General features: G+C 37.1%; 1 protein-coding gene across 4 annotated transcripts in view; it reads right to left on the reverse strand.

The window, feature by feature from the left end:
• Positions 1-13,660, reverse strand: part of SENP1 (SUMO specific peptidase 1) — a 56,850-nt gene that overhangs the window by 26,129 nt on the left and 17,061 nt on the right. For all 4 annotated transcript variants that reach the window (XM_068561287.1, XM_068561286.1, XM_068561289.1 and 1 more), the window contains 5 exons: positions 6,915-7,018; positions 6,546-6,832; positions 4,947-5,001; positions 1,054-1,092; positions 118-202 (listed from right to left, as the gene is read on the reverse strand). In XM_068561287.1, the coding sequence (XP_068417388.1) occupies positions 118-202; positions 1,054-1,092; positions 4,947-5,001; positions 6,546-6,832; positions 6,915-7,018 (570 nt within the window). The remainder of the gene's footprint in view (positions 1-117; positions 203-1,053; positions 1,093-4,946; positions 5,002-6,545; positions 6,833-6,914; positions 7,019-13,660) is intronic.

The raw sequence follows: 13,660 nt of genomic DNA on the forward strand, positions 1-13,660 counted from the left end.
ATGCTATCACACTATCTTGTAATTACAACAACTTTGATCCCAAATCCAGGTAACCTTCTAAAATTAGTTTCAACCTGGATGTGCTATTCATTTATTATGTCAAAAAAGTTGTTTTACCTGGTTTTGAAGCTGTAATGCCAGTGCTTTCTGCTCTTCAATCTGGCGCAATCTTTCCCGTGCTCGAGAATCATAAACACTAGTCCTTGGAAATGAAAAGGAACGTGACACAAATGCAGACCACTCTCTCAGTGTCAAGAACATTGCTGACACGCAATGAGCGTTAAATATAAAACCCTCAGAGAGAAAGTCTAAAATCCTTATACTAACTTATCACTACATTTACTTTAAGACAAAGTGAAACCACATGGTGTTACTGAAATTATCCTATATTTTTTTGATATAATGAAAATTACTAGTTTGTTGCTAAACGTGAACAAGTGACTTTTGTGTTCGTAAATGTGGAGTCCTTTTTTAAAAACATGCTTCTAAGATTATGGAGAAAGTGAAGCTTCATTCTAGAAATCCAAAAATGAAACTGAATCCCAAAGAAGAGAATAATACAAGATATCATCGAGGTTTTAGTTCAAATATTGTATTTATGATCCAGAAGAAGAAATATGGGTTTCTTTTTTTCTTTCAAAAAAATCAACTAGACCAGGGGTTTGGATAACTCAAAGTGAGTCCTTGAAACTAGAGACTAAACTTTCAGTGATTTTGCAAACTCCAGAAATAAACATTATTCAGTAAATTAGTTTTATCAATGTGAAAATAAAGGCACTTACTTTCCTTTCTATACAATAGCTAACTTTGAAATATTTTTCCAATTCAGTTGAGCTGCAACAATTGTTACAGATTTAATAAACCTGAGCATAGATATGTCCCAACTCCAATAGAACCTTTAAAACCCAATTAACTTAAAAGTTATTTTCTATATAGACAAACATAGGAAATTTTTACTGACTAAAAATAGGTAGGGTGATTGGCTAATTGATTTCTTCTAACTGAAAAGAAAGTGATAGAGAGGGAAAAATGATACCAAAAATAATAACTTACAATTCTTTGATCCACAGCTCTGCCTGGAAAAAAGTAGGACTATGGGTGGGAAAAGAAAAATGTGACAAATGAGCAGGAGACGTAAAGGAAAATCAAATATTTTCATCAAGAAAACCAATTATTTAAACAGTTTATAAAAATGCTTTACAAGTATGCAATAAATAAAAGGACCTAAATTACATAAAACAATTCTAACTGGGAAGTAAAGGAATACAAATATGAGTCATCCGCACACGTACAGTTAAAAAGATGACCCAACATTCAGCCGAGAAATTAAGTTTAGCATGCTCCTTACTTGCAAGAGAGACCAACACGATGTGAAAGAGTACATCACTTGCCAAGGCAATATATTAAGCTAGAACGTTCCTCTTTCCAAATGGCTCAGATTGACAGATTTATTAATGGTTTAATAAAATCTTATGGGTTCTTGGACTTCTTGTAGGTCTACTTGAGTAAAAATACATTCAACCACATCACATTAGATACTGAAAATCCCCGCCCACAGAACAGCCCATATCAAATGGCTAATGAGCCAACGAACCAAAGCGGATAATCAGCAATACAACTCCATTCCAAAGATGAGAGGCCAGTTCTACTCCATGCAGCTCTTGCTGACAACCCAAGTGAATGCTTAGCAGAGTCACAGGTATGCTCTCTGTTCTAGAGCCTTTTGCTCTTCTCAGACTTTCTTGTCTCCTTTCTTATCTCCTTGCCCCTCACTGAAGGAGTTCTCATAGAACCAAATGAAAGAAGAGGGAACAGTTTTCCAAAGAAAACTTTCAGATACGTAGAACAAGTAAACAGAGCATCAAATTGCAATTTAAGAGACAAGTATCTCCTGGAGCTACTTTGTGACCTTGAGCAAGTCACTTCCTTTCCATGGGCCTCAATTTCTGGGTTTGTAAACATGGAGATAAGAGTCCCTTTCAGTTCTTAAATTTCTACAGTCTGTCCTGTAAAGGCAAGAATAAGGGCTCAGAGATTATCCCCTTGCTCCTTAGCCTAACTTCTGAGAATTAGTATTCCCAATCATCCTTAGTTCTGGGGTTTGGTGATAAACATGCTGCTCTATTACCTCCCCACTGTCGGTAGCTACCTCCTTAACACAGTGACGACTGATACAACAGCCAAGAAAGAAAGTCACAGAGATCAGTGGAAGCACTGTGAGGGGCTACTTAGCGCGGGATACTAAAAACAAATGAACGTGAGAATACATTTATTGAACAATATAACAAAGTGACAAGAATCACCCAGAATTTCATGGTACTGGATCATGCTATTCAAATTTGTCTGCTCCCCTTATTAGAATATAAGCTTGATGAGGATAGGAATTTTTCTCTTTTGTATTTACTACTGTATCCTCTGCACCAAGAATAGTGCCTGACACATAGCAGGCAGTCAGTATTTACTGAATAAATAAATAATGTAAGGGCCAAACACTTCTCTTTAACGGATCAAGGTATCTGTTGGCGCAGGAAAGCAAAATGCAGAGGAAAAAGCAAAATCTGTTTGCTTTTCAGAGATTATACATTACTTCTCATATAATTGAAGCAATAATAATTACAGCTACTTAATGAGCACCTACTTAGTGCTTTATGTATAAAACTCTCTTTGGGGGGTTTTACATATTAGTTAAGCCTCACAATAATCCTCAAATTAATTAAGACTCAATATAATGTGTAATAAGGAAATATTACTTATACTGTACAGAAAAGGAAATTGAGTTCAAAAGAATAATTTGTTTTGGAAGAGCCAGGATCAGAAACTATTTATGTCCAATTCCAAAGACTGTGTTCTTTCTATTATTATAAAGTGTCTTCTAATAAACCAAAGTATTAAGCCAAAATGGAGATGATGAGTATTTGGGCTACTCAAGAGAGTATTTCAGGCTTTCTAGGAAATTCATTTATTTAACACAGATTTATTTTCTAAGTACCCATGATGTGCCATGCACTATTATGGGCACCAGGTGGTAGTGCAAAGGTACTAGTACCGAACAAAGTACAGAGATAGAAGTACTGGAAGGAAAGACTAATGCTATCAGGAGAAGCCAGAGAAATGTCCTGAGAAAAAAATAACACCTGAGTCAGATTCTGAAAAGCAAAATAAGAGTGTAACAAGTGGACAAGGAGAGAAAAGGAATTCCAGGCAGAAGGGGAAGGGTTGGAATGTACAATGGCACAAAGGCATAAAATACATGGCACATTCTGGGAAATAAGGGCAGATCTTCATTGCTGGAACTTAACCGAGCGGGAATGCTGGGAGATTAAGAATAAAGAGCCAATCAATCAACCAACCCTTGGGAGAGCAGGCTCCAACTTTGACAAACAGCATCATCCAATAAGCCTTACCCAAGACTACTTCTTGTCCATCTCACTCTTCAGTCGTCACTAGGAGAAATTCTCCATAAAGGAAAGGCAGACTCAGTAAAGAACTGAAGAACTGAGAGCACCCATTACATGAAATCAAATTTTTCCCAAGAAAGAACACCTATTTTTGCACATACATGTAAAGCACTTTTATAAGTGTTTTATCGTAAGTTAATCTTCACAACAATTCAATAGTAAGGTATTAATACTCGCATTTTATTGATAAGGAAACTGAGGTTTAGAAGAGTAACTTGTCCAAAGTTACATGAAGCCTGGAAAAGGCAAGATCAGAACCCAGGTCTAACTCAAAAAAAAAAAAAAAAAAAAAAGTATAAAGAATAAAGCATCTAAACTATAAAGTCTCCTTGAGAAACTATAACTGGAGAATTTTTTAAAATATCTAAAGTTTAGAACATACAAGGGAGCTGCAAAGACACAGAGGAACTGAGATGAGAAAGAACATTTTATTATTCCTAATCTTCTCAATGGAAAACTGATACCATTATTATTCTAGCAATTGAATTGCTAAGGCCAGATATGGCAAAGACACAGCAATCTGAGTAGCAACTTATTGGATTACAGAGGAAGAAGTACTTGGTACCTCTCAGAGGGGTCAAGTTTCATATAGAAGATCACACTTGAATTGAGACTTAAAAGATAAGAAAAAGACTACTGCCCGATAGACAAGTGGAGGGGGCAGAAGGGGAGCATGCCAGGCAGAAGGCACACAATGTGAAGGTAAGAAAATACCTATCATCTTGTAAGTCAGCATAGAATAAACACACGAAAGAATCCAGTATTTACACATGGTTCCTTCTCTCACCTCCACTGTGTCTCTCCTCAAATGTCACCTAATCAGAAACTTGCCATGACTATCCTAGATAAATAGCACCCCCAAACCCCAGTCCATATACTACCCTGCTTTATTTTTCTTTGCAGCACTTATCACCAACAGGCATGTGTTTATTTGCTTATTTGTTCTCTATCTGTCCCCCATCCCTCCCCTTACACCCCTTACAATTAGAATGTAGACTCCTTGAGAGCAGGAACTTCATTTTGTTCACTGCTGTTATCTCCAATGTCCATACTAGTACCTGGCACCCAAGAGACTATCAATAAATACTTGTTAAAGGAAAGAACGCATGATAGGAAGCAAGACTTGTGGAGGAAGGGTGTTGTATACCATACTAGGAGTTTGGGCTTGATTCTATGTCTGATAAGCCACCCTTGAGGGAGTTTAATGAATGATTAGATAAGCATTTTAGGAAGATCACTCTGCAGAATGGAAGATGGACTAAAGAACAAGGCAAAGAATGGATTAGAAAACATGGTGGAAAATGGAATGAAGAACAAAAAGGAGGCTGGAGGAAAAGAGATTAATCAGGAAGTTACTGAAATAATTCAAACAACATATAAGAGAGGTCTGAGTTGAGGCCATTTTATATTACTTAGATCTTAGTGAAGAAACGGTGATTAAATAGAGGGAGAACAATATGTTAAAAATGTCCTTTAACCAAAGTTTACCTGGGAGTTGGAGTCTGGGAATCTTTCACTTTGAGTAAAATCACAGAGTCTGATCCTAAACAATAAAACACAAGAGCATATCATTATTAACAAAATTCCACATGGTTGTACCTTCTAGATGTCTGTAGTTTAAGTTCCCATACTTTGTTATATTCTATTTCCATAAACATAACACAGCATAAGGATAAAGGTAAGATGGAAGAGAAAGAGAGGCAGGTCCATTTTCACTGAGCCATAAATAGGGCTTAGTGAAGAGCCTGCCTCACAAATAAAGCAATCACTCTAAAAGAAAGTATATATGCCCTTCAGCATCTCCTCCTGGGCTGAGCTTGCTCCCTGTGCTTCTTCTTTCTATTCCTGGGAAACAAGAATGTGCCAAGATTTCTCAAAAGTCTTTAGTTCATGAGCTACCACAAGACTGAATAAGGTGAAAGAGGGAAGGGGAAGGAGGAAGGGAAGAGAGGGGAGGGGACAAGAAGAGGAGGGAAGGCAGAAAGAAAGAGAGCAACAGCTATGTGAGAAGTAGCAGACTCTAAAGAGTGTAAATTCTATCATTCTAGCATTTATTTTCTATTGATAGAGGAAGAAATCATGTCCTTCTAAAGCACTATGATTAGAATCTCATTTAGAATATTTAATAAATGGTACAAGGAAAGTAATTAAACAGTTCAGTGTAGTATATTTGTTCCAGTTTAGTTGTATCTAAGCATCTGCCATACAATGCATGCTTCTGAAATTAACAGCTTTTAATAATAGTTCTCAGTAAATCACCTGACAAAATTTAAGTTTTCATGAATATGTGTAGCTATATAATGATGTCACCAATAATTTTAATCCCCAAGTGAGAATTTTAAGAAAGTGAGGAATAGATTTAAAAAAAAACTAAATAACCTGAAGAAGGAGGGGAGAGCCTTAGAGACTGATCTAGCAAAAGATCCCTAATGTCTAACCACTTAACATAAAACTTGTTTTAAGTTACATGCCTAAATACACACCATAAGTACACACATAACGCATACTTAAAGAAGGGGAAAACTAAGCAAACAAAAAAAAACTACCAGAGCAAACCTTTTAATAAACTGGAATGCTAAGAGACTGAATATTTTGGTTAGCTGAAAGTTAGGTAGAAAACTTTGTTTCCCAAACTTGCCGATGACCATTCCAAAATGCATAAACCTACTATACAGGTTTTATAAGTAGTACTTGTTTAAGAACTTCTACTTCAGTTCTTAATTGATGTTCCAAAACTCCTAGAACTTCAGAGTACTTAATTTTCATTGTAAAGTACTAGAAACAGAGACAGTACTGAAGTAATTGGGCTTAATATATTCTGACACAAGACTGCTCAGGAAGTTAATCTTTTAAATAAAATATAGGAAATCATTTGCATCTCCATGTAAGAAAAAAGTAAGCTACTTATTATATGCTTCATTTACTCGTGGCACAGCTAACTGAATTAAATGTATTTAAGGTATCTTGTATCTTATATCTTAATTAAGTTACATGTGTATTACTACCTTGCCTATAATTCACATGGATCCAATAAACTGTTAATTGGCTATTAGGGTTCAAAATACAGTTATACAACACCATTTTTACCTTCAGATTGTGTATTTGAAGCTGGTAAGTTATCTGGCTGATGTGAAAGAGAGTGGTGATGTTGGGGTTGATGGAGAGGATCAGAATCTTTGGATCCAAATGCAACAACATCTGGGGTATAAGATGATATGGAAAACACATTGTGGGACAATTGTTCCTGGGCAGTTAAAATGCTGGCCGATCCAGATGATGAAGTATCAGAGCCAATGATCTGGGTTGCACAAGAGTTTCCATTTTTAAACAGTGAGTCTTTCAAAGTATTCTTACTGGAACTAAGACATCGAGACCTAGCAAGAGAAGAATACAACTTCAATATCAAATAACAAAATGTCGAATTAAATTCATTTGAACAATGTTTCTGTGACTCACAAGTGTAAAGGAAAGTGTGTGGTAGGTTTGGCTACAGAAAACTGTTTCCCTGTGACCATCTGTAGCAGCTGTCTGTAAATCTCTCGTTCTTCCTCTTGAACTGTCTATAAAAGAAAAAAAAATCTTAAATACATCCAATGAGGCAAATGTTTCTCAAAGTAGTATCTAGACTCCCAGAAGCTCTGTCAAAGCTCTGGCAGTGTCCTCACGATAATTAAGAATTATGGTTCATTAATAATATTCTAGAAAATTATAAAGTATACATAAGAGGAGTTGAGTGAAGCAAATACCAGACAGTATATTTTGGAAAATTATGGGGCATATATTTAAATAACAGCATAGAGAAACTATGGGATATGAAAGCAGAAGGCCACTTTTGTGTCACTTATAGAGTGCCAGAAATAAAACATTTGAGGACCTCTAAATAGGACTCCAACAAATCCCTTGACTCCTAATACCTGTTAGAAAAACCACAAGGAAGTAACCAGAACAGTGAAATGGGATATCTTGCTAAAGTTTCCTATTCTATCCAATTTTTAAGAGTGTAAGTATTTTCCAGAGATGGTTTTCATTATTTACTTTTTTTTCCCCCTCAAGTCCCAATACTGAATTTAGGGAAAAGCACATACTATACATCTACAACATAATTCACTTATTGACTTAAACACCTACTATGCTCCAGTCACTAAGATACCGCACTGAATAAAAGAAAGTCCATGCCCTTGTGAAGCTTACATTACAGTTGAAAGACTGACAAACTAGTCAAGTAGTATGAAGAAAATTAAAGATAAGAGAATAGAAAGTGATGGAGGAGGAACAGCAAGAACAGGTAAGACATTTCTAAAAAGGTGATATTTCAATAGAAACCTAAATCAAAGGAAGAAATCAGTCATAGAAATTTATAAACAGTATTCCAGGTAGAGTCAGAGCAAATGCAAAGGCCCTGAGACAGAAATATGCTTGATGTGTTCAAGGAATAGTAAGGTCAGTGTGAATCAGAAGAATAATAAGAAATGAGGTCACTTAGCAGAGAACCAGATTACATAAGGACTTGTAACTATAATCATGGTAAAGTATCTACACTGCACAGATCCCCTGAAGCAATGGGCTGCATTCATTAAATAACATGCCCCAGTATTTTCAAAATCTTATATAGAGTTTAATATAAGCACCAATCTTCACAAAATAATTTTAATACTTTGTGCCAATGCTAGCAACATCCTACACTGTGACATTTCAATATGCACATAAGCATTTCATTCAGTTTCAAATGTTTGTTAAAAGCACAGTGAAGGGACTTCCCTGGTGGCGCAATGGTTAAAAATCTTCCTGCCAATGCTAGGGACACGGGTTCGAGCCCTGGTCCGGGAAGACCCCACATGCTGCAGAGCAACTAAGCCCGTGCGCCACAACTACTGAGCCTGCGCTCTAGAGCTCACGAGCCACAACTACTGAGCCCACGTGCCGCAACTACTGAAGCCCGCGTGCCTAGAGCCCGTGCTCCGCAACAAGAGAAGCCACCGCAGTGAGAAGCCTGCGCACTACAACGAAGAGTAGCCCCTGCTCGCCACAACTAGAGAAAGCCTGTGCACAGCAACGAAGACCCAACACAGCCAAAAATAAATAAATAAATTAATTAATTAATTTTAAAAAGCACAATAAATAAAGCAATTATCTATGCAAAGGTAAAGAGACACTAAATTTTTTCTTCTTGAATCTTTTTTTGTACATAGCAAATTTCAATTACATTGTCAGTATAATGTTACTGATCTAACAAGATACACCTTGTACTGTGCTGCATGACAATTCCTTATGAGAAAGAGCTATCCTCAAATCTGAATAGTTGAGTGATCAGAAAAGGTAGAACTAGTTGAGCATTTGGTGGCAAAATAGACCCAAGAGAAAAAACAAATTTGCAATGGTCTATATGAAGAAAATAAACACCATTATTTTATCCCTTAGACATTAATATTATATTCAAGATGATGGCGGTCTTCTTTTTTAGTGTTTGTGAAGAGACTGTCTACAGTATTAAAAACCATAATTAAAATAAATGCCTCTTTATTAAAACATAAATTGGCTACTATGAAAATTCTTCAAGTAGATAATATGAAGAATGAAGCATCATTACAGATTATTAGATTGTAAGAGACATCTTTGCCAACCAACTCCACTGTGATCTATATACAGGAAAGCTGTGTTATCTGGCACTTTAATGACTGGAATTTTGAATACCCCTCAGTGTAAATCTTGACTCCACCTTCCCACTACACCAAGTAACCTAATCCACAATACTATGGGGTTAACAGTATGTTGTTTTCAGGGGTGGTAAAATGGAAGGAGGGAAGGGAAACCGTAAGCGGAATACCACACCTGAGTCGTGGATATTAACTCAATCATTTTAGTTCATTTTCACTGTCCCAACAAACTACATCTTAAAAAGCTCTGACTGTATTATCATAACATAGGGAGGAAAGTAAAGCAGATAAACTGGTGTAGGAGGTTACTCTGCATACCAAGGGAAAATAAAGAAATATGCCCATTACTTAAAGACCTCCAGAGAACACCAAGAATTATGAGAACACCAATTTATTTGTGGTACCCTAAACACTTCAACCAAAAGGGGAAACATGAGGTGGGGGGAAGAATAAATCAGGAGCTTGGGATTAACGTACATATACTACTATATATAAGATAGACAATCAACAAGGACCTACTCTATAGCACAGGGAAATCTACTGAATATTCTGTGATAACCTATATGAGAAAAGAATCTGAAAAAGAATAAATATATGTATATGTATAACTGAATCACTTTGCTGTAAACCTGAAACTAACACAACATTGTAAATCAACTATAATCCAATAGAATTTTTTTAAAAAAGACTTAAACCATAAAAAGTTAGAAACATTTCCCTCCTTCCTGATACCTCATAGCGAAATGTTTTCTTCAAATAAATTTTTATACTTAGGACTTCCCTGGTGGCACAGTGGTTAAGAATCCGCCTGCCAATGCAGGGGACACGGGTTTGATCTCCGGTCGGGGAAGATCCCACATGCCGCGGAGCAACTAAGCCCACATGTTGCAACTACTGAGCCCGCGGCTGCAACTACTGAAGCCCGTGTGCCTACAGCCCGTGCTCCGCAACAGGAGAAGCCACCCCAATGAGAAGCCCACACACTGCAACGAAGAGTAGCTCGCGTGCAGCAACAAAGACCCAACGCAGCCAAAAAAAAAAAAAAATTTTTTTTATACTTATAAATAAAACATGAATAAACTAAGGAGCCATTAAGCAACTCAGCTAATGCAAATTACAAGAAATCTAGATTAACTGAACGCAAAGAGTTGATTTTTAAAAATAATTTAACACACACAAAAGTCCCCCACGTATCTTTTTCCCCAATAAATATATCTTCAAAGAAAAGCTTCTGTCTGAGCCTGAACAACCTCACAGTCATTAGACAACATAAAATGAACAGAAATAAATCCATATTCCAAATAATTATCTGAACTCCTTCAAATCCCATACTTTCAGTTTAAACTGATTTATGGTTTAAAAAAGAAATTACAGAAAAAAGGTTAAGAAGTTTTCACTGTTCTACATGTTTATTTGGAAGTTACAAGAATTTATGCTTTTTTTAAATGAGGCAAGGCACTTTTCTTTTTGGGGCTTCATTAAACAATAAAACACTGAGTATATTACATTTTATTTAGAACCATTTCGGACAAAGAAAGTATAGTCTAAGCAACTCTCAGAAGAACACGTAACATTTGGCTTTACCAAAAGCAAATGCAAGATGCAAGGAGGTAAGTCACTTGAGACTTCAAACATAATCCTTTTTTGGAGCATCTGGTACTATAAAGTAAAAAAAAAAATTCTTTCTATGTATATTACTTATTAAACTATTTTCTATTGAGAAAGCAAATTAGGAAATTGAGAGGAAAGGAAGCTATAATTGGATAAAATGTTAAAGGAAGTTGGCTAACGTTATGTTTCAAACCTAACAGAGGACCAAAGAAAGTTTAATAAGTATAAGGACAATTAGTAAAGTATGTTTTTTTAAAAGAAAAAGAATAAAACCATCAGTGACATCTATAAGGCAGTCTAACATCTTAAAATGCTGCTCAATATGTAGCAGAGAAGCATGTCTGGAAGCAACATATAATTGAAAAGAAACTACTTGTGTTTTTACTATTTAACATTTCTATTGTCCCTAATATTTTTTTCTTTCCTAAACAGAAACTCTCATCCTCTGTAACAGTGCTAAGAGAACCTTCTGTGATAACAGAAATGATCTCTATCCTGTCCAATATGGTAGCCACTAGCCATATATGGCTAATGAGTACTTGAAATGTGGCTAGCATGACTGAGAAACTACACTTTAATTTGAATTAACTTAAATAGTGCACGTGGCTGGTGGTAACCCTACTGCAGTGGTCTCCAACCTTTTTGGCAACAGGGACCGGTTTCGTGGAAGACAATTTTTCCATGGAACGGGGGGAGGGGGAGATGGTTTCGGGATGATTCAAGTGCATTACATTTATTGTGCACTTTATTTCTATTATTATTACACTGCAATATATAATGAAATAATTATACAACTCACCATAATGCAGAATCAGTGGGAGCCCTGAGCTTGTTTTCACTTGCCACTCACTGATAGGGTTTTGTGAGTCTGCAAGCAATTGATGTATTATGGTCTCTGTGCAGTCAAACCTCTCTGCTAATGATAATTGCAGCCACTCCCCAGCGCTAGCATCACCGCCTCACCTCCACCTCAGATCATCAGGCATTCGATTCTCATAAGGAGCGTGCAACCTAGATCCCTCACATGCGCAGTTCACGGTAGGGTTCAAGCTCCTATGAGAATCTAATGTCACCGCTGATCTGACAGGAGGCGGAGCTCAGGCGGTAATGTGAGCGATGTGGAGTGGCTGTAAATACAGATGAAGCTTCACTTGCCGGCCACTCACCTCCTGCTGTGCAGCCCAGTTCCTAACAGGCCAGGGACCGATACCGGTCTGTGGCTGGGGTGTTGGGGACCCCTGCCCTATTGGATAGTATCGTTCTTTAATGTTACCCTTGAATCAGCCATCAGCCAAGTGGTGGTACAGCCACCACCTGCATATTTCCAAATTCTTCTTCCTCACGTGTTATCTTCAAACCCGTTGTAAGACTCAACAGCACAGTGGTGACATGTTAATTCCGCAGATAGCTTCATATTCCTGAAGGTGTTAGACAACTCCAGCAGTAAGATTCATACACAATTCTCCTTCTTTAACATAAGCAACAGATGTCTCTTGGAGATCCCAATATTTCCATGGAAAATAACTTTTCCTCCAGCTTATAAGCTCCCATCAATAACTTTAGTCCAGGGGGGAAAAGTAACATTTTAATCTGGATTATCTGTAATATCCAAGACTAAATATCTAAATAATCTGTTGAGAGTTTCATTTAATAAAGTTTGGTCCAATATTTCGTCTTGTTCATATAATATGGGTTACTCCATATTTCTACACTACAGGTGACTTGCTTTTCACAGCAGATTATAGACCTAAAAACAACTGAGACAAAATTCCCTGCATCTCTTGTTCCATAGGACAGGTTCAATCCTTGGCATCTTTTTGACACTGCAGAAGGAAAGAGAAACCAGCTTCATGTCCTCCCTTGACCCAGCCTGCGGCCTGGAAGGTGGATTGGAAGGATGAAAGTATTGGGTCAGCCCAAGTCTTCGGGCTGGAAGTGTAGGTGAAAGGAGGAGGGGCTGAGTGGTCCCAAGGACTGGTTGGCTAGTGGGTGAATGGGGGGCTTACAATGAGCACATTCTAAAGGGCACTGGTGATGCCAGCAGCAGCCACACGGGGCAGGGACGGGTTCGGGAGGCCTGTACCGGCTGCCATGTGTTACCGTCTCGGTCCCCACAAGTCTCTCGGTATCCTGCTGGCTGCCTACACTCTAGCACAAGCACAACCCCCACAGCTCCAGTAACTAAAAAAGAATTATTTATGTATGTAATAACTGATATGCAGATCGTACTAAATTCAATGTTACAAAAGGTACAGTGAAAAATAAATCACCCTTTCATTAACTGTTGCTCAGCTCTTATTACCAAACGCAACTGGTGCCAGTTTCTTGTCTATCCTTCCCCCTGATAATTATGATTTACTAGCTCTGTCATCCTCTGCTTGAATATTTTAGATTCAATACAAATTTAAAACCAAAAAATATACAGCATTTTAAACTATGTAACAAATAATCAAGTTTTGCCACCTAAGAGATCTTCACCACCAAACTACACAATTATTTAGCACATAATGCTATATTCTTGACTCCACGGTCTGTAAGCGCCAATGGACAGGAACCACAGAACCATGCTGTATAAAAGAAAGCATACCTTCTAGACTCCTGTAGAAGAACTGGGCTACAGGCTGGCCATTTATTAGTTGTGTGACCTCTGATCTTTACTTTCCAACTTTGTAAAATGTGGTTATTACCTCATCTCTACCTATTTCACAAGGTTAAAAGAATTCAAAACAATAATACATGTGGAAAGCACACTGGAAACTCTAATGCTATGTAAGTATGAGGTCATTATTATTCATATGTATCTCCACAGCAACCAGTCCAAAGCTGACTAAATGCACAATAAATATTTAATTGAACAGGTGTAAGCACATCTCCTTATTGTATAAATTATATGTTATATATAAGGAACTGATTTTTTCCTAAGGTTACTGAATGAAT

Source organism: Eschrichtius robustus, chromosome 13 (assembly GCF_028021215.1).
Source record: "Eschrichtius robustus isolate mEscRob2 chromosome 13, mEscRob2.pri, whole genome shotgun sequence".
Taxonomy (NCBI): Eukaryota; Metazoa; Chordata; class Mammalia; order Artiodactyla; family Eschrichtiidae; genus Eschrichtius; species Eschrichtius robustus.